The sequence below is a fragment of the Ceratotherium simum genome, chromosome 7, assembly GCF_057802395.1.
Source record: "Ceratotherium simum simum isolate JZ-2026a chromosome 7, ASM5780239v1, whole genome shotgun sequence".
Lineage (NCBI taxonomy): Eukaryota > Metazoa > Chordata > Mammalia > Perissodactyla > Rhinocerotidae > Ceratotherium > Ceratotherium simum.
This window is the reverse complement of record NC_141906.1, coordinates 27921948-27948346: the sequence shown is the minus strand read 5'-3', so window position 1 is coordinate 27948346 and position 26399 is coordinate 27921948. Positions and strand designations below refer to the sequence as shown.

General features: G+C 42.4%; 1 protein-coding gene and 1 pseudogene across 1 annotated transcript; one reads left to right on the top strand and one right to left on the bottom strand.

Moving 5' to 3' along the window:
- The first annotated feature begins 7438 nt into the window (after nucleotides 1-7438).
- LOC101398613 (olfactory receptor 52B4-like) lies at nucleotides 7439-8405 on the top strand (annotated as a pseudogene).
- A 7553-nt stretch (nucleotides 8406-15958) lies between these two features.
- On the bottom strand, nucleotides 15959-24664 carry LOC101398369 (E3 ubiquitin-protein ligase TRIM21-like). Its single transcript, XM_014790235.2, has 7 exons — nucleotides 24591-24664; nucleotides 23022-23477; nucleotides 22431-22526; nucleotides 21089-21319; nucleotides 19179-19201; nucleotides 18387-18487; nucleotides 15959-18103 (listed from the first exon to the last, which is right to left on the bottom strand). The coding sequence occupies exons 2-7, from the start codon at nucleotides 23427-23429 to the stop codon at nucleotides 17556-17558; spliced, it is 1407 nt and encodes a 468-aa protein (XP_014645721.1). The 5' UTR covers nucleotides 23430-23477; nucleotides 24591-24664; the 3' UTR covers nucleotides 15959-17555.
- Nucleotides 24665-26399: the final 1735 nt, after the last annotated feature.

Genomic DNA, 26399 nt, shown 5'->3' with positions numbered 1-26399 from the left:
TGTAAACATCCATGTGCACGTTTTTGTGTGGACATAAGTTTTTAACTCCTATGGGCACATACTAAGGAATGTGATTGCTGGATCATTTGGTAAGAGTATGTTTAGCTTTATAAGGAACTGCCAAACTGTTTTTCAGAGTGGCTTTACCAGTTTACATTTCCATCAGCAATGAGTAAGGAGTCCTGTTGATCCACATCCTTACCAGCATTTGGTGTTGTCAGTGTATTGGGTTTTAGCCATTCTAATAGGTGTGTAGTGGTATCTCATTGTTATTTTAATTTGCAGTTCCTTAATGAAGTATGATGATGTTGAATATCTTTTCATATGCTTATTTGCCATCTTAATGGATTCTCCACATGAGGACAGCTATTGGTTAATTTCTCAGGTGGTGTTTTCCCAGACAATACAGATACTGCAAATTTTCACACTAAGTAATGCTTTGCAGGTCCATGGTTATGAATGCTCAGGCTGTTCTTTCTTAGACAGTGTCCAGAGAACAAATGTAGGAATTATTCCTTGACAGGAGAGACTGTTCCTCCAACAGAAAGGAAGGAGGAGCGGGTGGGAGCAGATGCAGATATATTTTTAAATTTATTGTCTTGAATTTCTGTGGGTTTCTAACTAATTGATTCTGGTTTAGTAGGCAAGCTTTTCTGACAAGAATAGGGAGGTAGGTTCTGGAAACAAGGTTAGAGGTTTGAATAGAGTGTATATGTGATGCTTTAATTAGGTGGAGTGGGAGAGTGAGCTGATGAGCAAATGTGTAAGTTTGCTGGGCTCTGTTAATAGTCTAGGTTGGTAATCATTTTAGTAGCACCATTCTGCTCTCCCGGTCACTACCCAACTATGGTTCTTGATTTGGTTCATAATAAAGTTGAGATGGAACAGATAGAATGGAGGAAAAGATTTAAAGGATTTGAGTATAGTTAAAAGAAAGTTATTATAATGAAGGGCATGGAATCTAAAGTTAATTAAGAATGAAAATCATACAGAGTGGGTTTGAGGTTTAGAAAGAAAATTGTGGTGTTAATAGATTAATAGTTTTTGTGAGGTTAAAAGACAGATATAGTCAGCACATACTTGGGCAAGTAATTGTGGCTAGAGAGTGGGATGTTTGAATAAGTGACTTGGTGGTGGAGAACGGATATAATTATGGGAATGCATAACTAAAGTGGAGTGAAGGGAAATGCAATTGAGATTAGGAGGAAATGGAATCAATAGCACAAGGTGAAGAATCAGGTTTCCACATGGACATTGAAGTTCCTATGATACCAGTATTAAACTTGCATGCATTTGTTTGTGAGGGAATCTAGAAGACTTTCAGATAGCATTAAGGAATAGGAGAAGGTAGATAACATGAGTCTCGAAGCAGTATTAGCTTCTACAATAAAGCAAATGGGCATTAGTCTGGAATAAAACCTGGGCAATATTTTGAAGTAAAATGGCCTCCAAATGGTTTTATATCTTTAAAATATCAAGGGCTTCCACAAGTTCTAAATATATGGCATCAAAATATTACTGGACAAAAATACTTAGTTAGAAGATTTTGCTTTTTATTTTTTCTTTATTGTCTATTTTTTACTTTGTCCCATAAATTCCACAAAGGCATCCGTCTTGTTCACTCCCATATTGCAAAGTGCCTGGCAAAATGTAGGTTTCCTGTGAAAAAAAATTAACTTCTTCACAAAAAAAAGAATTACAAATAATTATTAAATTATGAAAAATTTACATAAATAATAAAAAACACTACATGGAAATAGAAACATTGCCATAACAATTTCCTTCTTTGGAACATCAAATATTTAAATAAAATAATCCAGAACATGTACAAAAGCTTATTATAAATGTGTTCATCACAAAATATTTCTTTTTATTGAGGTAACATTGGTTTATAACTTTATATAAATTTCAGGCATACATTATTATATTTTGACTTCTGTATAGACTGCATCATGTTCACCACCAAAAGTCTTGTTTCCAACCATCACCATACGCGTGTGCCTGTTTACCCCTTTTGACCTCCCCTCACCCTGTTCCCCTCTGGTAACCACCAATCTGTTCTCTGTATCTATGTGTTTGTTTGTTTATCTTCCACATATTAGTGAAGCTATAAGGTAATTGTCTTTCTCCATTTGACTGATTTCACTTAGCATAATACTCTCAAGGTCCATCCACATCGTTGCAAATGACAAGATTTCATCTTTTTTTATGGCAGAGTAGTATTCCATTGTGTATATATACCACATCTTTTTGTGTATGTGTGTGTGTGTGTGTGTGTGTGTGTGAGGAAGATCAGCCCTGAGCTGATGTCCGTTGCCAATCCTCCTCTTTTTTTGCTGAGGAAGATTGGCCCTGCACTAACATCCATGCCCATCTTCCTCTACTTTATATGGGACGCCACCACAGCGTGGCTTGACAAGCTATGCGTCAGTCCCGCACCTGGGATACGAACCTGCCAACCCCAGGCTGCCAAAGCGGAGTGTGAACTTAACTGCTCCGCCACTGAGCTGGCCCCTATACCACATGTTCTGCATTCATTCATCCACTGATGGGTACTTCGGTTGCTTCCAGTTCTTGGCTACCGTGAGTAATGCTGCAATGAACATAGGGGTGCATTTATTTTGTTGAATTAGTGTTTTTGTGTTCTTTCAATAAATACCCAGAAGTGCAATAGCTAGATCATATAGTATTTCTATTTTTAATTTTTTAAGGAATCTCCATACTGTTTTCCATAGGGGCTGCACCAGTTTACATTCTCACCAGCAGTGTATGAGGGTTCCCTTTTCTCCACATCCTCTCCAACACTTGTTTTTTCCTGTCTTTTTAATAATAGCTATTCTGACAGGTGTGAGGTAGTATCTCATTGTAGTTTTGATTTGCATTTCTTTAATAATTAGTGATGTTGAACATATTTTCAATCACAGAATATTTTTAACAGAGAAAAATGGGAGCTATATAAATATTCAATAATAATGGAATGGTTAAACATACTGTAGTACATCACCAAGGTGAAATCTTTAGTCACTCAATTTCTTCAGGAAATATTTGTAGAGTACTATGTGTGTGGCATTGTGTCAGGCTAGAGACAAATGTAGCTGCATTAAAGGAGCTATGTGGTTTATAGGACATTTGTTACCATTGAAAATTCCTCTATTATGAAATTTATTGAAAGAGCATGCCACGTGTACACTATGATCTCAACAATATATAAATCCATAAATAGGGGAGAAAAAAGCGTGGAAGGTTATCAATGAAAATATTCCATTGATAATCCATGGATGATGGAATCAAAGCATTAGTTCAACATACAAAATGATATAAATAAATTTTAAGTGGATTTGATTTTGTTCCACATTTTATTATGGTGCTGTCAACATAGTTAGCACTTGCTACATGTTGGTTGAACGGGTGGTAAGTGAATAAATGAATATTGAGAGAATCTACGGGATTCCAGCTCCTAAAGTGCTCTGTGCCTTCTGGGCATCAGGGCTGAAGGGGATGAGCTGGAGTAAGTTCTGAGGCCTTGATCAAGGTCCCTAACCATATTCCCATCCTCTGCCCTGAGCTCTCCCCTCCAAAACCTCTCTCCCACCTGCTTTTCTCTCCCAAGCTCATATAACCTCTCAGGCATACTTTTCACAGGGGGCTCCTGGCATTCAGACAGGGAAGAGCTAAGGGATTTACAGTTATTTCACTGGCAGTAGAGGAGATCCTAGGGGAGAAGACAGACACATGAATAAGCTCCTGGTTCCCAAAAGATGTTCAGATAAAAAATAATTTGCCTTGTAGTTCCTCCTCTGGCTTGGTCCCCTGGCCACTGCACATAGTCTGTTGGTTGTAGAAACACCCTGCCATCCAGGCAGGGCCATGGCTCCAGTCTGGTTCCTGATGGCTGTGATGGACAGTGTGGGGTGAGGAGAGATGAAGGTTGGTACTGACGGGGATAGCCTGGTGCCTCAGTGGGCCTTTCTGCCCAGGGGCATGAAAGGTGGGGTCTGACTGAGTGTGGGGATAAAGGAGGTAGGAAACACTGAGTTTATTGATGAGAGACATGGGAAACAATAATGGATTGCCTTCATCATTTGGTCACCCAATAGAGGCCATATTTGGAATTCTCCATCCCCTTAGGGCAGAGTCAGAGAGGACAGAACAAAACGTTTCTGCAGAGGCTTTGTGGCATGGTAGAAATACTAGTGGAATGAGAGGCAAGAAATCTTAACTCACTTCCTCTGTGACTTGGGAAAATTGCCTTTCCTTCTGTGGCCTTTGTAACTAAGAAGTTGTATGATAAGACTATTCTAAAGCAGGGATTGGTGAATATTTTTTATAAAGGGCAAGAGTAAATATTTTAAGCTTCAAGCATGGTCTCTGTTGCAACTACTCAACTCTGTCCCACGAAAACAGTCATAGATAACTGGGCATGGCTATACTCCAATAAAATTTTATTTACAAAAGGAGATGGTAAGCAGGATTTGGCCCACAGGCTGCAGTTTGATGAGACCTGGTATAAAGTGCCGACCAGCACTGGTATTTTATATCTCTGACTCATGTTTGGGCAAATCAAGAGTGGAACTGGTGAAGCAGGGGTGTTGCCCTATGAACTGCATTTCTGTGAGTCCCTTCTTCTGGTATAGGTAGGGGACTGTAAGGCTGGAGGCAGGGGTAAGAGTGGAACGACCTCTGGAAACTCCACCTCCCTGGGGAAACTGATTTAATGACAGGAGAGTCAGTGTGCTGAATGAAGACAGGCAAATTCATGATTAGATAAGTGATACTTTGTCTCTGAGAGTGAGTTTGACTGGGTAATGACTGTGTGTGAATTTGGGCGGGTATATATGTGAGAGAAAGTTTAAAAGTGTGTGTGTGTGAATGTGTTCATAGTGAAGGGCTATTTGTGTGAATAGTGTAAATGTGTTAGTGTGTAAATCTTCATCAGAATTTGTGTGAGTGAATGTGGGTGTGTTGACTGTATAAATGAATGTGTGTGATAATATGCATCTGAATGGAAGTTTGTGTGTATGTGGATTTGTAGCAGGCAGAGGTGGAATTGAACCCAGGTAGGTCTGACTCTAAAGCCCATATTATTTTTCCTGTATTACATTGCCTTAGACATTGAGGAATAAATAGGAGAATTAGAAGGGAGTAGGGAGGAAACCAAAGAAAGGTGGTTTCGGTAATCAACATAACAAAATAGAAGTTTTTAAAGCTAATGGAAGCTTTGACTCTAATAATCTTGGATTCAAATATCAGCCTAGCTACTAACAGGTTGTTTGACTTTGGGCAATTACTTATCTGCGAGTCAGTTTCTTTATGCATGAATTACTGGTACTTTCAATTTCATAGGTTTGGTGTGATAATTATAAATAATAAATATGTCTAACACTCAGTAAATATTTAATGGTTGCCATTATCAAACAAAGAAGTATTAATAATAGAAATTGGAGATTACTAATAATAAGAAATTAAAAGTAACACATGATTTGGCAACTGTGATGTGATAGACTATTTTACAGAAGGGACCGTTAGTGGCATATTGGGGTTTTAAGTAAAATGGCATTGGGTAAAGATTAAGAGGGTGATAAGAAAATAGATGAAGAGAGAGCACATCCCTCCTTTTGTGAAACCAAGGTGAAAGGGGAAGAGACATTGGAACATAATTACATACTAAGGAGAAAGAGCCAACAGAGGGAGAGTTTGAAAATACTCGAGTGACACATTAACAAGGAGAGGTAATTAAAGAGAAGAGAAGGTTAGGGCCCAGTGCACAGATGGAGTTGGCTAAGCCTTGAATAGGAGGGAAACGGAAAAGACGATACAAATATAAATAAATTTGTAGGTAGGGTTAGGGTGGGGAGGTTAAGGGAATGAAGAGCAGATGATTGTTTTTGTTTTTCCTCCTTGAACCAGAAGTCAGGAAGTCACAAACACCTGATGATGGGGACCAAGGTGGAGTAGGGCAGGTGAAGTGATTTAAAGGATGGTGTGGGCAGCCAAATTCTAGCGCCACCATTTACTAGCCAGGTGACTTTGAGTGGAGGGACTACATAAACTCTCTAAGCTCTGCTTGCTCCTGTATCAGTAAAATGGGGGAGATGACCACAGTTATCTCACACTGTGGTGACTGCAGTAATACACATGCAGCCCTTAGCACAGAGCCCCTCCTAACTGATCTCTGTCTCCATTCTCCAATCTGCCTCCTCCCTTCCCCATCCATCTTACACAATACAACGAGAGGGAGAGTTACCTAAGATGCTAACTTTACCATGCCATTCTCTTACTACAAATCCTTCAGTGGCTCTTACTGCTTCAGCATAAATTCTAAACTCCTTAGACTAGTGCTCAAAGACCTCAGTGATTTGGTCCCTAACTCACTGCCTGGCATTATTTTTTTACCATTTTGTATCATGTCCTCTTTGCTCTGGTAACCCTGAATCATTATAATTTTTGTCCAAACTCCACATCCTTTCAGATCTGTGACTTTGTTCATGTTTTTCCCTCCTCACATAAATTTTCTTGTACTTCCCTCCTTTCCATAAATTCCTTCCTTCCATAACTTTACTTGGCAAACTATTACTTATTCTTCAAGGTTTGACTCAGGGTGACACTTTTAGAAAACTTTTTCTGAATTTCTAGGAAGCTTTCTATGTTTCTGCAGCTCCCTGTGTTCAACTTTTTCTCTATGTTATCCATATTATATAGATAGATATTTTACTTAATTGTCTGTCTCCTCCCAAGTGGGTCCTCCAGGAGCCATGGTACCTGCTCAGTAAATTGACAATCAACTCAGTTACCATTTTCCTTTTGAGATGCAGATCACAATCTGCAGATCCAAAGTGGAACCTGCAGTGTTTGTTATTCATAGCTCTTAACTGTTTATAACAACCTGAGACTCAGAGCTATGGCATTCAAGAGCTGGAATGACTCTTTTATAGATGATCTAATCCAACTTCTCCCCACCTTTAGTTTTAAGGTAATAAGAGAGAGACCCAGAGGGGCCAGCCCTGTGGCACAGTGGTTAAGTTCACGCTCTTTGCTTTGAGAGTGTGGGGTCACAGGTTCAGATCCTAGGCATGGACCTATCCACCGCTCATCAAGCCGGGCTGTGGCAGGCATCCCCTATACAAAAAATAGAGGAAGATGGGCACAGATGTTAGCTCAGGGTGAATCTTCCTCAACAAAAAATAAATAAATAATAACAATCTTATTTAAAAAAAAAAGAGACCCAGAGCAGGGAAGTGATTTTACTGAGATCATATAGCAAGTGAAGAGAATGGCAAAGAGTTCTAACCCATGTTTCCTGACTTCCTGACCAGGACTCTTTCCACTGCTCATCCAGTGAAAAATAATCTGTTCCCACTTCCCCTACTCCAACCCTATTCGTCTTCTGGGGAAGACAGAAGAGGTGATTGCCAAATCCTATACACCAACACCTAGGTGATTTGTCCTGGGCACGGCAATCCCCAACCACACTAGTATCAGGCACTCCCTCTTCATTCTTCTGGGCATCCCTGGCCTGGAAGACCAGCACACATGGATCTCTTTCCCCTTCTTTATTTCCTACCTTGTTGCTGTCCTTGGGAATAGCCTTCTTTTCTTCATCATCATCACTGAGCACAGCCTCCATGAACCCATGTACCTCTTCCTCTGCATGCTGGCTGTGGCTGACCTCATCCTGTTCACTACCACTGTGCCCGAAGCCCCGGCCATATTCTGGTTCTGTGCTGGGGAGATCTCCCTTGATGGCTGTGTCACCCAAATCTTCTTTATTTATCCATGCCACCTTCATTGGTGAATCAGGGATTCTGTTGGCCATGGTATTTGACTGCTATGTGGCCATCTGTGACCCACTGTGCTATACCACAGTGCTCTGTCATGCAGTAATCATGAGAGTTGGCCTGGCGGTGGTCCTGAGAAGCTTCTCTGTGATACTCCCAGATGTGTTCCTGGTGAAGAGATTGCCTTTCTGCTGTAGCAATGTGCTACCACATACCTACTGTGAGCACATGGCTGTTGCCAAGTTTGCTTGTGCTGATATTCGTGTCAATGTCTGGTATCTCTTGTCTGTCCTTCACTCTACTATAGTGCTAGATGCCTTGCTCATCTTGGTTTCCTACACCCTCATCCTCAATGCAGTCTTCTGCCTTCCTTCCTGAGGAGCTCGGCAAAAGGCCCTGGGCATGTGGGGCTCCCACTTTGGCGTCATTTCCATGTTCTACTTGCCTGGCATTATTACGATAATTACCCAGTGGTTTGGGCATCATGTTCCTCTCCATACTCACATTCTGCTGGCCAATGTCTGCATGTTAGCCCCTCCCATGCTGAACCCCATCATTTACGGTGTCAAGACCAGGCAGATTCGAGAGCACGTGGTCAGTACTTTGTCTTCACAGTGGAAACACTGCTGAATTTGTGTGACTGAATTTGTGGTATGTTAACCAACATAGGTTCTCACATTTTCTTTGTCTACTTTGTGGAGACCTATGAACTAAGTGTTCTGCTGACTGTGAACAAAGTGATTTGTCATGATTTTGAAAGATAGATTGCCATGTTACCCTGAGAACGGTAGTGTTTAGAAAAGAGCTTCTGGATCAGAATTATATTTGGATCCTGGCTTCACCAAAAATGATGCGTTTGACCTTGTGGAAGCAACTTATTCTCTTAGGGACTCTTGTTAGCACACGTATAGGGTCCCAGAAAAATAGGGATATCAAAACCAAACTAAATCATATTGCATAATGAGAATTTTTTCTAGAATGAACTTATCTAGGACATTGCAGTGAGAACAGCTAGACAGAATACATGTTAATTTAATCATATATACAATTGATAGTAAAAAAAACCCACTTACTTTGAATTAGAAATGGGACTAATGGAAAGGAATAGAACGCACAGAAACAACCCCTTGCATATCTGTTCAACTAATCTTTGACAAGAGTGTCAAATAATAAAAAATGAGGAAAGGATAGTGTGTTAAATAAATGGTATTAGGAAAACTGGATGTCCATATGGAAAAGAATGAAATTGGACCATTAGCTTACACCATACACAAAAGTTAACTTGAAATGAATTAAAGACTTAGATAACACCTGAAATCATAAAATTCCTAGAAAAAAACACAGGGGAAAGCTCCTTAACATTGCTCTTAGCAATCACACCAAAAGCACAAGCAAGAAAAGCAAAATAAACAAATGGGATTACATCAAACTAAAAAGCTTCTGCACAGCAAAGGATACCACCAACAAAATGAAAAGGCAACATATGGAATGGGAGAAAATATTTGCAAATCATACATCTCATAAGGGGTTAATATCCAAAATATATAAGGAACCCATACAACTCAATAGCAAAAAAACAAATAATCTGATTTAAAAATGGGCAAAGGACCTGAAGAGACATTTTTCAAAAAAGACATACAAATGGCCAACTGGGGATCTCCAGTCAAGATGGCAGTGTAAGCAGACTCTGAACTCACCTCCTCCCGCGGACACAGCCAATTCGCAACTACTCGTGGAAAAATTACCCCTAAGACAAAACTGAAAACTGGATAAGAGGATCTCCTGCAACAAAGGACAATCCTAATCGAGGTGGAAGAGGTAGAAACTCCCTTCTGTAGAGAGAAAACGCCGCCTTCACAAGCCACCAGCTTCATGGCTGCCAGGCAGCAGCCCAAGGTACACAGCCTTCCCTGGAGGAGCAGGGCCCTGAGCTGGGGAGTGCCCCCACTGTAGGCATTTTGTGGACCCAGTACAATCAAGACGAGTGGCATAATATCTGACTTTGCCTGCTACTAAAACATTGGGGAGTACCCCCAGAAAAGCTGGTTCACAAAGAAATTAAAACTGGCTGTTAAAGGGCCCACGCCCAAACTCACCTGTTTCAGAAAGCAACCTAAAATCACCAGAAAGAAAGGTGCACAGCTCTTTGGGGAAAAGAGACTCACCTGATAGGCTCTGAGTGTATTGCAGTGAGAGGTGAGACCTCTCTAGGGACTGGGACATTGGCGGCGGACACTGTTGTGGCCTGGTGTGGGTGTGCTGACATGGACGCCATTGGAGTTTTCCCTGAGGCCTGCTAGCCCAAGGTCAGCCCCATCCACTAGAGCACCGATTTAATCCAGCTCAGCCAGGGCAGGCAGCCCACCTTAGGGACTGGCCCCACCTAACAACAAGCCCTCAGGCAACTTGTTTGGCTGCATAGATTGGTGACTGGATTCTCTGCAGCTTGGTGACTGAGCCCACTTCAGTGGGGCAAGGCGTGCACAAGGAGCGGGTGGAGAGTGTGGGGCAGTGGTGGAGTGAGTGGGGCTCCTGCCGTGGAGAGACTGGGTCCACTTTAGGAGGTTGGGGTGAGCACATGGGGCAGGACTGTGTTGACTGTGTGTGTGGACCTGTGGGCAGCGGGGCTTGTCAGCTGCAGAAGACTTGTGCTTCTCAAAGACCCACATAGGGGGTTTGCCCCACCTTCCAAAGCCTGAAACAATTGGGTGCTCCTGTGCCTGAGGCCAGCCCCACACAGCTGCAATCTTCAGAGAGCTGACAAGAGACCTAAAAGCTGGAGGCTTATAGCAATTGTAAGCCCCTAGCCTAACAACCTGTCATGCTAGGGGCCTACTCACTTAAAAGAAATACTGCAACACAAATGTGGTATTAGAACTTGCAGCCAACTGTGCTGGGGCTTCCGATACCCAATAAAGAGACTGAAGGGCCCACAACAACTACAAGCAGCTGAGCACTACAACAGCTGACCAGGAGCATAACTCAGCCTTCCTGGGTGCCTACAGGGAGAGCAAACACGCCACAACAGAAGGACACACGTAGCCCACATAGGGGTCAGTCCTGGAACATTGAGAACTAAAGGAAGCACACTGTAGGCCTCCTAAGGCATCACTTACATAAGGTCAACTAACCAAGAGCAGGAGATGTAGCTGACCTACCTAATACACAGACACAAGCACAGGGAAAGAGGCAAAATGAGAAGACAAAGGAACACATTCCAAGTAAGGGAACAGGACAAAACCCCAGAAAAGGAACTAAGTGAAACAGAAATGAACAATCTACTCGACAGAGAGTTCAAACAAAGAGTGTTAAGGATGCTCACTGATCTGAGGAGAGGAATAGATGAGCTCAGTGAGAATGTCAACAAAGAAATGGAAGATATAAAAAAGAACCAATCAGAAATGAAGAATACAGTACTGGAAATGGACAATTCACTAGAGGGACTCAAAAGCAGAGTAGAGGATACAGAAGAAGGGATCTGCGAGCTGGACGAATGACTAGAAGAATTACCCAAGCTGAACAGGTAAAAGAACAAAGAATTAAAAAGAGTGAGGACAGTCTAAGGGACCTCTGGGACAACATCAAGCACACTAACATCTGTGTTATAGGTGTCCCTGAAGGAGAAGAGCGAGACAAAGGGGCAGAGAATCTATTTGAAGAAATAATAGATGAAAACTTCCCTAACCTAAGGAAGGAAACAGACATCCAGGTACAGGAAGCACAGAGAGTACTAAACAAGATAAACCCAAAGAGGCCCACACGAAGACACATCATATCAAAATGGCTAGAATTAAAGATAAAGAGAGAATCCTAAAAGCCGCAAGAGAAAGACAAGTTACATCCAAAGGAAACCACATAAAGCTATCAGCTGTCTTCTCAGCAGAAACCTTACAGGCTAGAAGAGAGTGGCACGATATATTTAATGTGCTAAAGGGAAAAAACTTACAGCCAAGAATACTTTACCTAGCAAGGTTATCACGCAAAATGGAAGGAGAGATAAAAACTTTCACAGACAAGCAAAAATTATAGAAGTTTGTCACCAAGAAACCAGTGCTACAAGAAATGTTAAAGGGACTGATTTAAGGGGAAAAGAGAAGATCACAAATAGGAAAAATTATCTATTTCCATGATAAGAGGGTAATGGATACAAATGCACAATAAAGAGGTTAGATATATCAAAAACATAAAATGAGGGAGGAAGGGAGTTACAGAGTAGAACTTTCAGACAGGTCAAACTAAAGAGACCATCAATTCTGTATAGAGGACTACTAAAACACTGAGAAAAAAAAAGTTAAAAAATGGCAGTAAGTACATACTTATAAATGGCTACTTTAAACGTCAATGGACTAAATGCTCCAATTAAAAGGCATAGGGTGGCTGATTTGATAAAAGAACAAGACCCATATATATGCTGCATACAAGAGACACACTTCAGACCTAAAGACACTCACAAACTGAAAGTGAAGGGATGGAAAAAAATACTCCACGCAAATGGCAATGAAAAGAAAGCTGGGGTAGCAGTACTCACACCAGACAAAATAGACTTTAAAACAAAAACTGTAAAAAGAGACAAAGAAGGGCATTACATAATGATCAAGGGAACAATCCAACAAGAGGATATGACACTTGTAAATATCTACCCACCCAATGTAGGTGCACCTAAATATATAAAGCAATTATTAACAGACATAAAAACAGAAAGAGACAGTAACACAATAATAGTAGGGGACTTTAACTGTCCACTTACACCAACGGATAGATCATCCAAAGAGAAGATCAATAAGTATAATTGGCCTTAAATGATACACTAGAACAGATGGACCTAGTAGATATATACAGAGCATTCCATCCAAAAACTGAAGAATACACATTCTTTTCAAATGCACATGGAACATTCTCCAGGATTGATAACATATTAGGCCACAAAACAAGTCTACATAAATTTAAGAAGATTGAAATAATACCAAGCATCTTTTCTGACCACAATGGTATGAAACTAGAAATCACCTATAGGAAGAAAATCAGAAAAGAGACAAATATGTGGAGATTAAACAAAATGCTACTGAACAGTGATTGGGTCAATGAAGAAATCAAAGGAGAAATAAAAAAATACCTGGAGACAAATGAAAATGAAAATATGACATGCCAGAATTTATGGGATACAGCAAAAGCAGTTCTAAGAGGGAAGTTTATAGCAATACAGGCCTATCTCAACAAACAAGAAAAATCGCAAATAAACAATCTAAAAATGCACCTAAAGGAACTGGAAAATGAAGAACAAACCAAGCCCAAAATCAGTAGAAGAAGGGAAATAATAATAATCAGAGCAGAAATAAATGAAATAGAGACTAAAAAAAATAGAAAAAATTAATAAAACCAAGAGCTGGTTCTTTGAAAAGATAAACAACATTGACAAACCTTTAGCTAGACTCACCAAGAAAAAAAGAGAGAAGGCTCAAATAAGTAAAATCAGAAAGGAAAGAGGAGAAATTACAACAGATACTTCAGAAATATAAAAGATTAGAAGAGAATACTATGAAAAGCTATATGCCAACCAATTCGACAATCTGGAAGAAATGGATAAATTCTTAGAATCATACAACCTTCCAAAACTGGATCAGGAAGAAATAGAGAATTTTAATAGACCAATCACCAGTAAGGAGATCAAAACAGTAATCAAAAACCTCTCCAAAAATAAAAGTCCTGGACCAGACGGCTTCCCTGGGGAATTCTACCAAACATTCAAAGAAGACTTAATACCTATTCTTCTCAAACTCTTCCAAAAAATTCAGGATGAGGGGGAGCTCCCTAACTCATTCTACGAAGCCGACATTACCCTGATATCCAAAACCAGACAAGGAGAACACAAAAAAAAGAAAATTACAGGCCAATATCACTGATGAACATCGATGCAAAAATCCTCAACAAAATACTAGCAAATCGCATACAATACATTAAAAAGATTATACACCATGATCAAGTGGGATTTATTGCAGGTATGCAGGGATGGTTCAACATTCGCAAATCAATCAACGTGATAGACCACATTAATAAAATGAAGAATAAAAATCACATGATCATCTCAATAGATGCAGAGAAAGCATTTGACAAGATACAGCATCCATTTATGATAAAAACTGTGAATAAAATGGGTATAGAAGGAAAGTACCTCGACATAATAAAAGCCATATATGACAAAACCACAGCTAATATCATCCTCAATGGTGAAAAACTGAAAGCTATCCCTTTAAGGACAAGAATCAGACAAGGATGCCCACTCTCACCACTCCTATTTAACCAAGTACTGCAAGTCCTAGCCAGAGCAATCAGGCAATAAAAAGAAACAAAAGGGATCCAAACTGGAAAGGAAGAGGTGAAACTCTCACTGTTTGCAGATGACATGATTTTATATACAGAAAACCCTAAAGAATCCACCAAAAAACTTTTAGAAGTAATAACTGAATACGGTAAAGTTGCAGGATACAAAACCAACATACAAAAATCAGTTGTAACCTCCAGTTACAAGATGAATAAGTTCTAGGGATGTAATGTACAGCATGATGACTATAGTTAGTAATGCTGTACTGTATATTTGAAAGTTGCTAAGACAGTAGATCTTAAAATTTCTCACCACACACACACACACACACAAATATTACTATGGAAAGTGATGGATGTGTTAACTAACCTTATTGCTGTGATTGTTTTGCAATATATACGTATATCAAATCATTATGTTGTATGTCTTAAACTTCTAAAATGTTATATGTCAAATATATCTCAATAAACCTGGAGGAAAAAAAGACAATGTAGTATATATATACAAAAATATTAGTCAACTATAAAAAGAAGGAAATCTTGCCATTTGTGACATCATGGATTAACCTAGAGGATATTATACTAAGTGAAATAAGCCAGACACAGAAAGACAAATACTGTATGATCTCTCTTATATGTGGTTTCTAAAGAAGTCAAACTCATAGAAGTAGAGAATAGAAAGGTGGTTGCCAGGGGCGCAAGGGTGGGAGAAATAGGGAGATGCTGATCGAAGGGTACAAACTTTCAGTTATAAGATGAATAATCTCTGAGGATCTAATGTAGAGCATAGTGACTACAGTTAATGATATGGTATTGTATAGTTGAAATTTGGTAGGAGAGTTGATCTTAAGTATTCTCACTACACACATACAAAATGTAAATAGGTGAGGTGATGGATGCATTAATTAGCTTGATTGTGGCAATCATTTCACAAAGTATACATATATATTTAAGAGTACATCCTAAGTATATATAATTTTTATTTGTCAATTATACCACAACCGCTGAAAAAATTTAGAATATAAAATATATAGTTTCATAAATAAAAGCGGAGGATCACCATAATCTTTAAATTTCTTGATTATACCTTTATCATATGGCTGCGATAGAACTAAAAAATATAAACAGCATCTTGAATATGCATGACAGAGTAAGCAGTGAATAAATTTAACTTCTTTGTGCCTTAGCTTATTTATCTTTACAATTTTGGTGTATTAATTTCTGCCTCTGCTAATTAAAAAGAAGTTGTAGAATCAAATATCACAAAAGTCAACAGGCCTTATTTGCATTTTAAAGGATATATTAATCAAAATCAGAATTGGTGATGGTAGAATCTTCCCTCATTTCTCAGGAGAATTTTTCTTTTTCCCTAAGGATAATTTGCCAAGCTAACATCTGTTGCCAATCTTCCTCTATTTTGTATGTGGGTCGCCACAATGCCACGGCCACTGCTGAGGGGTTTAGGTCTGCCCCAGGGAACCAAACCCAGGCTGCCGAAGCAGAGCACGCCAAACTCAGCCACTAGGCCACCGGGCCAGCCCCGCTCAGGAGAATCTTTGTGTGACATGCAGAGATATGCCTAAATCACTTGTTAGTAATTATTGGTAGGGATAAAAGTTGAGATACTATGAAATCTTTACTACTTAATCTTTAGGTGGAGTCCAAGGGATGGTAGTACATCATCTATGTAATGTACATCTCCAAGTACCAGGGTAACCCCATATGCCAAGGTATTCAGATTTTGAGAAGTAAGAGTATTTAAGTTTATATCATTATAATAGTCTCCTCCCACCAGTATATCAATTGAAGGGAACAAACCATCATTTACATTGGTCAACCCCAAGGCAGAGACACAGAGAAGCAGAAAAATGAGTTTATTTTCTATCTTTCTTTCTAAAAATAGTTCTCTGTGACCCTGACATACAGAATCCAACCATTTCCCAAGACATCCCCATTCATGTAGGACTGAGTTCTCCTCCATATTCTTCCTCCAGTTTATCACCAAGACACTGGTGGACTTTGCCAACTTATATTAATTTAGCTCTGTAATGTTGTCATCTTGCCTGAGGATTCTGTTCTTTGTATTCGCCCTTCAAAGTACCCTCTTTCTGTCCAGTGTTAAGAGAGACCATTACTCATCTCTAGACGAACTAGAAACAACTTTTATCAATAAACTCTTTTCAAGGTCACTGACATCTTTGTAAAGTACCTAAATTTCTCATGAAATATTTAGCAGATATGCTAAGGGAAACCTGAGATTCTATTTTAGATAAGGAATAAGGGTTCCTGGAAGGATATGGCTCTCTCACAGCCTCCTATTGGCTCAGGTGTAGAGCTTCATTGTTCCAACCTTAAAAGCTTAAACTCAAGAAGGTGTTTGCTGTCACTAGGTGATGCTGTTACCTTAGTCCTGGCCTTCATACCAATCAGGTTCAATTGGAGAAGCAGAACTAGAAGGAGATAAATATTAAGAGATTTATTGCAAGGAATTAGGTTACTCAATAAGGGGGCTGGCAAGGCAAATCCTAAATCTGTGGCAGGCCATCAGGAAGGGCAAGCTGGAAGTCTTGGGCAGAAGCTGAGGCAGCTATTCACAGGTGGAGGCCTCAGTTCTGCTTTTACGGCCTGCCACTGGATTGTCCTAGATAAGCTGGGTGGGCCTAATTCAGTCTCCCTTACTTAAAGGCAAACGATTATGGACTTTACTAACATCTACAAAATATCTTAACATCTAGATAAGTGTTCGATTGAAATGCTGGGGGCTTATAGGCTAGCCAGGGTGACATATCAGAAAACCATCACACAATTTAGATTGATATGCCCTTTAACCAACTCCATTATCAACAGGATGTGGTTGGGAAATAACGGTGGGACTGTGGGAGGCACAGCAGGCTGGATATTTAACATGGCAGTCTAAGGCATGCATAATTCAGCCTTTATTTATAAAGTACGGCTATTTTTCTATAGGCAGTGGTGGAGCTACTTATGATCAGATGTGTGCATGTTGGAAAGATACTCCTAGATGTGCACAAGAACCACAACTGAATGGGAAAGATGGAGGCCCAAGTTCTTTAGGAAGCCCTTCCTAACAATGCAAGATAGATGACAGAGATCTGACCAAAGGCCTAGTGAAGGAGAGGAGAAAACAAAAGTTGAGTAACATAAAGAAGGCAGAAACATGTTTTGGTTGATCTGGATGAGTCTAGGCCAAATGTCAGTAGTTTGTTTCATGGAGGGAATCATAAAGCAATCTAGGGCAGGAATATTGATGCTGAATGTCATTTGACAAAGACTTTCAGTGACCTCCTTGCCAACTGTGCTTGCTGGTACCAAACACCTCTGGAGAGACAAAGTTGTTTCAGAATTCATGGGAAAATGAGGCAGTGTCAGTAGCTGAGAAGGGATACCAATAGAGGGGGTGTCAGTATCCAGAGAGAGCCATCAACAGTCAGTGGATCCCTATCATCTCATCCTCAGTGGACAGAGGGTCAGAGGGGCTGTCTTATTTCCCGTGACATTGACACCAGGACGGAAGATGGGATGCAGAGGTCTAACGAAGGCACATTCAGAGAAGGTGTAGATGAGGGAGCCATGGTCAGTGATGTTATAGAAGGAGACAGTGCTGGCCTCATAGTCTAGGAAGATCCCAATTTGGCGTGGAGGCACCTGAAGGTGGAGGGGTGTCTGGGGGTTGGTGACAGCCTTATATTTTTGTTTCTTCAACAGCCTAATTGTCCAGAAGCCATTCTTGGGGCTGATCTTAAAACACCCCTTCCTCTCCACAGAGTCTTGACAAACCCCTAGTTCCCAGGCCACCTTTCCCGTCACATCTACTTCCCAGTAATGTTTTCCAGAGTTGAAGTGCTGGGCACCCAGGACCATGGCGTAACTATCAAATCTCTCCTTATTTTCAGGCACTTTCTGCTGGGTGTCTCCAAGCATCACTTGTCTCCTATCCTCTGAAAGGATGAGCCACGGATTGGCTGTGTGTGGATCCAGAGTGATGTGAACTGCAAAGAGAGGACCACAGTCAGGCATGGAGAGTGCGAGGTGTCAGTAACTCTGTGCCTGTCAGGGGATGGGGATGAGGGGTGATCCTGAGCCTCACTGTGTGAGGAAATGACCCCTTAGCCAGCTCTGGCTCTTGCCCTGACATTTGAGGGAATGTCATCCACCCTTGCTCCACCTATTCCAACCTGCCATCTCTTCTGGACCCTAGGACATACTCTGCACCCTTGATATCCCCTTTTGCTCCCTAGCAGGCCAGTCTCACCCTCCTGGCACTCGCTTTACCTCCATAAGTCCTCAGCATCCTCTTCAGCACTGGCACACGGCACACACTCCTCAGGTGTGGGGAGACAATGTCCAGCTTTTTCAGGTTCCAGGACTCACTCCTGGGGGAAAATAGAGTTAGAGACCCCGTTCCGTACTTCTACCTCATCTTCCCCAAACCCTAACACTATAGCCTCCCTTGAGGATGACTGATAATTTAATTCAGTGTAAATTTACAAACGCCTCCTATGTTAGGATCTCTGGGGGAGGGAGGCCAAAGAAGGTAGGACTTAGCTCCTATCCAGGCCTTCCTGGCTACATGGGACTCCACAGCATGTGGATAGTCTATATCTCCTCTCCAAGCCTGAGGTCACCACACAAGCACTTTCTGTTTCATTTTACAGGCAAGGCATCTGACATATGATGAAACACTTCTGTAAGGAACCTCATGGTATCTCGCCCATGCCATGGGTCCTACTCATGACCCTTTCTGGGAAGTTTATCATTGGTTAGATTCTTTTTAAAGAAGGAGTCCCAGGAGGGTGTAGATGCAGAACTTCCCAGATTTTGCGTATTTGTCACAGCTTCACTTTGTGAAGATGTTACAGTTCAATTACTTTGGGCAACTAACCAACAGAGATGTCCATCAATTAGCCTTCTGAGACCAGAAAATGTCTTATGGAGGATTGGGTCTTTGAGATTAAGGAGAAGTATCGGGGAAACATCAGTGCATGTTTTTCAGACTCAATAACCTTTTTGACAGGTACGCATGCTTCCTGTTGCACGTCCTCTAACAGGAAAACCCCTCCTTACCTTTCCAGGACACTGTCCACCTCCTGAGGAGAAAAGAGACAGAAAGTAAGTTCTGGGGTCACTGGTTTACCATTGAGACTTCAGTCCTGTGGGTGATGTGATGCCACCCTGAGGTCCATAGGACACTGCTCTACCCGCTTCCTCTGGGCCAAGGCCCAAAAGATATTCTGACCAACTTGGAGCAGAAGGAATGTATGGAGGCTTGTGGGGTAACCAGAAACCCAGCATGGGTGTGACCTAAAGCAGGGGAAGGATGATAAAGTTAAGAACTCTGACTCAGAAAACAAATTAGAAAGACTAGATTCTAGGGAAAAGAGGGGCAAGAGAAGGGAGAGGGGCAAATAGCCCAGACTTCCTGAGGCCCAGAGACAGTCACAGGGAAAGAATGGCCAAGTCAGGATGCACAGAAACTGCTCTCTCTCTTTTGTGGGTTTGAGTAGTCTAGGGAGGAAAGGGTGGCTAGTTGAAGCTCTGTCCTGTGCTGTAGTTGATGTTGCCCCCTCATGTATGTGAAATCAAATCACTTGAGGATATTCTGTTGCAGGGGCTGGAAGCCCTTCCCTGGGAACTGGCAGGCTTCCAGGCCCAGTCCAGTGTGCATTAGAAAGCTTGGCTCTATGTTGGGCAGAAGTCAGATTTAGATAATGAGAAGGAGAGAGCCTGCCAAGTCAAGTCAAGCTAGTCAGCTTTGCACAAACCAGAAAGAAATGGTTTCAGGACTACATATGACTGGGAGACAGTGGAAAGGTGTGGGAAAAGGAGAACCATAGAATGTTATAGAAGAGAAAACTTAGAGGCCATCTAGTCCATAGTTTCCTCAAGTGAGGCAGACATATCATGGGCGGATGTGAGGTGACTTCAGGTAGAAAATACACCAATGAATTTTTAAAAATAGTTACATACTTATTTTAATCTTAGCTCTACCTCTTACTATTCAGGTGAACTTGGTCAAGTTACTTAGCTTTAGTCTCTCACTAACTCTTTTAACATCTCTGCGCCTTGGTTTTCTCACCTGTGAAGTAGGGACAATAGTAGTACCCACCCCTTGCCTTGTCACGAGGGATTGAATGCCTGGCATGTCATGTGTGATATTTAAGCATTTGCAGTTATTATTATTATTGTCATAAAATAAATTAGAAAAAATATCACCAACATATCAACACATGATTTCTCGGCTACTATTGCTTAGGACAAATTTCCTTTTAAACGAAATTTATTCAGGTAAAAGAGTGAGACAATTTAAAGAAAAAGAACATGCTCAAGTCATTTGGGTAGTTCATCGAAGTAGCAGAAATTGTAAAAATGACGCATTTATGACTAAAGTTTGGGGAACCCTTGTTATTTTGCACACTCCCTGCCCCCTGTTTCACAAATGGAGAAATTAGTTCTAGGAAAGGAAAATGACTTAGCTTAGGGTTAAGGAGAGAATTGGTGGCAGGGCTGGGGCTGGGCTACTGTCTTCAAATGTTCAGTTCAGTGTTTTTAGTTACATTACATTTACGAAAATCTTCCCATGGCCCAACACTCACCTAAGAGCCTTCATGGATTCTCTCATTTAATCCTCACAAAATTATTTGAGATATGTTATATTATGATATCCAGTTAACATATGAGAAACCTGATATTCAGAAAGATTAAGGAACTTTCTCAAGGTCATGAACCTGGGAGGTGTTGGAGCCGGCACTACCAGGGAAGTCCATTTCTTTTAATTAGTGCATGGAATATTCCTTCCTAAATCTGTGCCTTTCCATGCCTTGAATGCAAACCACTCATGAATCCAAATTCCAGGTTGTTTCATTTAAGAAAATAACAGACGGGGTTTCTGTTTGCTCTGATGGTAGCTCCAGAGAGCTCTGGCTTTTTTCAGTTACTCCTTGAATCTCAGAGTGAGGTCTGTCCCCAGGTCTCACCTGCAGCAGCTCCAGCGCTGAGCCCCGAGTCGTCCTCTCCAGCTCTGAGATCAGCTCCTGCAGGGCCTGGCTCTGCTGGGTCAGCTTGGCCTCCGTCTCCCCCAGGATTTTCAGCTGTATCCCCTCTTCATTCTCCAGCTCCTGCAGTTGCCTCTGTTCCTCTTCAGCCAGGAAGTTTTTCACCTGCATAAACTCCGCTTGAATCCGCAATTTGTGTGTCTCAACCTTCCTCTTTGGTGTCAATGGAAAGAGAGACATGGTTTTTATCAAAATCTGCCAGGCTCAGGAATGGAGGTGTCCACACCTATTTCTATTCCCTGTAGACTCACCACTCTTGCTTTCTCTGAAATAAACACACACAGAGACACACACATACACAATTTGCTGGGGAGGTAGGTGGGTGAAGCTTCTGGGACTAAGAGGGGAATGGGATTGGTGGGGGCCACACTGTAGCTGCCCTACAACCAGAGCTGCATCAGCCTATGGTATCAGAGACCTTCCTCAACCTCTTTGAAAACCCTGTCACCAGCCAAATGTGCCCCATTGTCTTCATCTCAGTGAGTTATTAGGAGAGTAACACCTGTCCCCACCCCCAACCACCTCACAAAGACAGGCTCACAAAACTGTTCCTATGTCCTGGGGAAAGGGAGTTTGGGCAATTCTCTACTTCCTCTCTCCTGCTAGTGAGTGGACAGTTGCCCAATGACACAGGATGAACCCTGCTGCCGCCACCATCTGACTCACCCTTCTCCATTCACAAACATTCCTCTCATGGGATCTACTGGCCGTCAGCTCCTTCCACTCCTCTCTAATCCCTGACCTCCCCCACCTCCAAATCACCAGTGCAGAACAAGCATTAGTTCTGCATTCTACTTTGGACCAGTGATCTGGACACAATAAAGAAACTACCTGGGCAGTCTGGGTTTCCTACCTCAGGCCTCGCTGGTTGCCTTAAGTCTGTTCCTCACAGCCCTTGTCATTTCCCATCAGGCCTAGCCATTGGGCATCTCTCCTGGGACACCTCTGTCCCAGAGAGCAAGGCACTGGTGCTGTCATCCCCTAAGACTGGGCTCAAGGAACAGGAGCTTTAGTGTACGGCTTGTTCCTCGGCACCTTCTCCTAAGACTCTTGATCTCTGAGTCTGATTGTGAGCTCTCTTTGAGCCACCACATTTTCATTTTCTTCATCAGAAGACAAGGATGGCTGGTTCTTGCAGAGTGAGATATTCCGACTCTATCACTCCTCAGACAGGCAGAGCTATACTTAGGGCTTTCTTGAGTCCAGGACCCTGGTCCCTCCCCAGGCTTCTGATCTAGGATTCCCTTTGGGACGTGATTCTTGCCTTCCAGTCTTCTCTCTTCATTGCAACATCCACTTCCAACTTCTCAGCCAACTCCTGATCTTTTCTCAATTTCCCTAATGCCAGCTGGAGCTTCTCCTGCAGAGAAAGATAACAGGTTAACGCCACCCAGACCAAGAAGTAGGGCAGGCAGACATGAGGTAGGGGAAGATCATACCGGATCTTAGAAAAGCCTGAGTGCAGAGAAGCAGGGAGGACTAGAACCTGATTGAGGCAGGCATTCTGTGGATGGGATGATTTTGGATAAAGCCTGATCTTACAAAATAGAGCCACACTGGTGAGGTGGCAGGGGTGGGGGTACTACCCACTCCTAATTAACCAGGAGGCCACAAGGAAACACGATCCTTGCAGCATTTTCCCAGAGCACATCCCCTGTTCCTGGGGAATGAGAAGGTTGTGCTGAGCTTGCACTTCTCCCCTTAAATTAGCCATGGAAGGCGGGAAGCACCCTTCCTTTCTCCAACCCCTCAACTCCACAGATGACTCTCTCCCATCCGCAGCTCTGGGGAACAAAGCACTTATCAGGGCCCCATCTCCTTTCTACCTGTTCATGCCTCCATATTAAGGGCTCACCTGGTACCCCTGAGCAGCCTCCTCAATAGGGAGCATGGGGTGGTCACGGTGTTTCAGGGACTGGGAACACACCCAGCAAATGGCCTTCCGATCCTCCTCACAGTACAGGTGAAGTTTCTTTCCATGCACCCCACACCGCTCCTCCTGTGTGCCCTTCTTCGCACCCTGGCTGATTTGTCTAAGGTGATTCACCATGTTGGCTAGCTGCAGATTGGGCCGGAGGTTGCTGAGCATGAAGTTGTGCCGGCACACAGGACAGCTGCGGTCCCCATCCTTCCCGACCTGAGAGATGCATTCTTTGCAGAAGCTGTGGCCACATTCAATGCTCACAGGCTCCATTATGGGATCCAGGCAGATAGAGCACGTGACCTCCTGCCACATCATTGCCAAGGGCGTTGCTGAGGCCATAGCGGTAATGTTCCTATTAAAGCAGCACTGTGGAAATCATAGGGTGGCCTAGTGGGGAAAGGAGAAATGGAAAGAATATGAGAAGGGTTGTGTGAGAAAAACAAAACAATTCAAAGAAAAACATGAGGGAGAGAGAACTGGAGGGGCTGAAAACAGTCCTCCACTTTGCTGTGAAGTTAATCACAACAATAGTGACCATTTACCATGTACCTTCCATGTGCCAGAGAAGGTGCTACATGCTTTGTGCACATCTTCATTAGTCTTTGCAACAACCACAGGAGTTGTATATGTTATATGAATATATGCAGAAGAACATTTATATTTTATATATTCTTATAAGTATACCGTCGTGTGTCGCTTATTATGGGGATAGATTCTAAGCAATGCGTTCTTAGGCTATTTCTGTGTTTTGTGATTTTAGAGTTTACTGACACAAACCTGGATGAGATAGCCTACTACACACCTATGGGATACGGTACTAATCTTATGGGACTACTGTCTTATATTCGGTCGGTCATTGCCCAAAACATTGTTATGTTGCACATGACTGTATATATCTGTACATGTATGTGTATATATGTAGGTGTGCATATGTATGCGCATGTATACATAATTGTATATGTATATATACACACAGGAACATGTGGTAGAGCACTTGCTGGGCTCTTCTCTCAGCTACTCCCAACCTGGTACCTGTCTTCAAATCCTCCAGGGCAGAGACCCACACATTTCCAACATCCTAGACCACCCTGCCCCTCTCACCCCCAGAGGGGTACTTTCGGGGACTAGAATCCCAAGAACTGTAGACCTACCGCACCCTGTGCTCCCCTGGACCACGCTCGGAGCTAGGTCGCAGTCCTGGTTCTCCCAGCTTCACAGGGACCCTCTTCCTAGCTCACGTGCCAGCAGTAGGGAAGCCCTAGCTCTTCCCAGGTGACTTTGGAAGTCCCCTTCACAGCCCAGCCTCCTCCCAGGCAGACCCGCCACGGCAGGAAGAACTCCTGGGCTTGGGGTGAGCAAGCGCTGCTGCGGAGAGGGGAAAACTGAGACTGAAGGCTCTAGGGGTGGGGACTAGTTGGAAGAGGCTCTTCAGATCTGGGGCAAGGGAGAAAGGTCCCCCAGGGAGGGCTGCGGGAGCTCGGTCTAGCCAGGTTCACTCACCATTTCAGGGGACTCAGGGCCTCGCTATTTCACTTTTGATTTCCCGTCAGAGGCCAAGTCTGAAATGAAGGGGGGTGAGGAGGAGAGTGGGAGGAGCAATGGGAGGAAGGAAAAGCGAAGGCGCGAAGGCCGCAGGGGAGGGAGGGGAGACGAAGTGGGAGGAGACAAGGAGGAGCTGAGGGGCAGCAGGTGTCAGAAGCTTCTGACGCCCCATGCTAGTGTTTCTGGGAGGCTGGGACTGAGTGACAATCCCGCAGCATTTCGTTCTTGCTTTGTGCTCCCTCCCGTGTCCTCATTATCTAATACAGTAAAACATCGTATCTACTAGATGGAGCAGTCATGCTCTTTTGACGCTAGTCCTCACCCCACACCTGCATGCTGTGCCCGCTCTTAAGGAGGTTTGGGTGGAGAGAATGGTGCCTGGAGCTCTCCTTCACATGCCACCATCTACTTCCTACTTCCAGAAACAGCTGCTATCAGGAGACTTGATGTTCTTTTAACATCAGGGAGTGAAAGATTTATTCCGTATGACCCCAAGGCAGGTAGCACACCAGTGAGCTGGTGAGAAGGGAAGTGACATTTACTGAGCACCAACTGTGCTCTTGTCACTGAGCTAGGGATTTTCTCAGGTTACGTTTTAATTATTATTTTTAAAGTGTTGATAAAAACCACATAACATAAAATTTACCATCTTAATCATTTTGAAGTGTATAGTTCAGTGGCATTAAATATATCCACATTGTTGTGCGACCATCACCACCATCCATTACCAGAACTTTTTTCATCTTGCCAAACTGACACTCTCTTACCTGTTGAACAATAACTCCCTATTCCTTCCATCACTTTGTCCTTGGCACCACCACTCTATTTTCTGTCTCTGTGAACTTTACTTTAGGTGTCTCATATAAGGGGCGTCACATAGTATTTGTCCTTTTGTGACTGGTCTATTTCTCTTAACATAACATCCTCAAGGTTCATACATGTTGTAGCATGTGACAGGATTTCCTTCCATTCTAAGGATGAATGGTATTCCATTGTATGTATGTACATTTTGTTTATTCATTCATCTGTGGATAGACACTCGGTGGCTTCCACCTTTTGGTTCTTGTGAATAACGCGGCCATGTCAAATTATATTATTATTTGTTTATTTTTTCGGTGAGGAAGATTGGCCTTGAGCTCACATCTGTGCCCATCTTCCTCTTTTGTGCATATGGGATACGCCCACAGCATGGCTTGATGAGTGGTGTGTAGGTTCCCGCCCAGGATCTGATCCTGTGAGCCCTGGGCAGCAGAAGCGGAGCACATGAACTTAACCACTAAGCCACTAGGCTAGCACGCCTACTTATAGTAGTTAAGACACACAACAATTTAGCAATTTAAGGGTTGTTAAATTCATATTATAGGACAGGACACTGAGGCTGAAGGGAGTGAAGTGATGCTTGAAGTGACATAGTAAGCACAGCTGCATGAGAGTTAAAGATCCAGGGAAGACCCTCATTTTAGTGACAGTCTGGAGATAACAGGCTGCGCTGTCAGTTCAACAGAGGCTGTAGGGACAGCTGGTAGTGATGTGGTCATAAGCTGTAGAGGAGGAAAGAAAACAGAGGAAGGCTGAGAAGGCTAGAAGAATTCTCAATTCCTTCCAGCTCACACATTGCCTTTTTTTTTTTTGTCCCTGTATAGCTTAAAGTAAAAACATCAGTTGAACTTTGATTGATATTTTCTACAGATTTAGGAAACCTAAAATCACTTCATGTCTCTGAAATCTCCAGGTCTGTTTTTAAGACAATTTGCTTAGTGAGAGGCT

Excerpts from the sequence above, each read along its gene's own strand:
- LOC101398369 (XM_014790235.2), bottom strand. The coding sequence starts at position 23,429 with ATGGCCTCAGCAACGCCCTTGGCAATGATGTGGCAGGAGGTCACGTGC. Across the intron at positions 21,320-22,430 it reads TGAAGAGAGAAGACTGGAAG|AGGAAGGTTGAGACACACAA; the intron begins GCAAGAATCACG and ends TTGACACCAAAG. Across the intron at positions 19,202-21,088 it reads CAGCGCTGGAGCTGCTGCAG|GAGGTGGACAGTGTCCTGGA; the intron begins GTGAGACCTGGG and ends TTTTCTCCTCAG.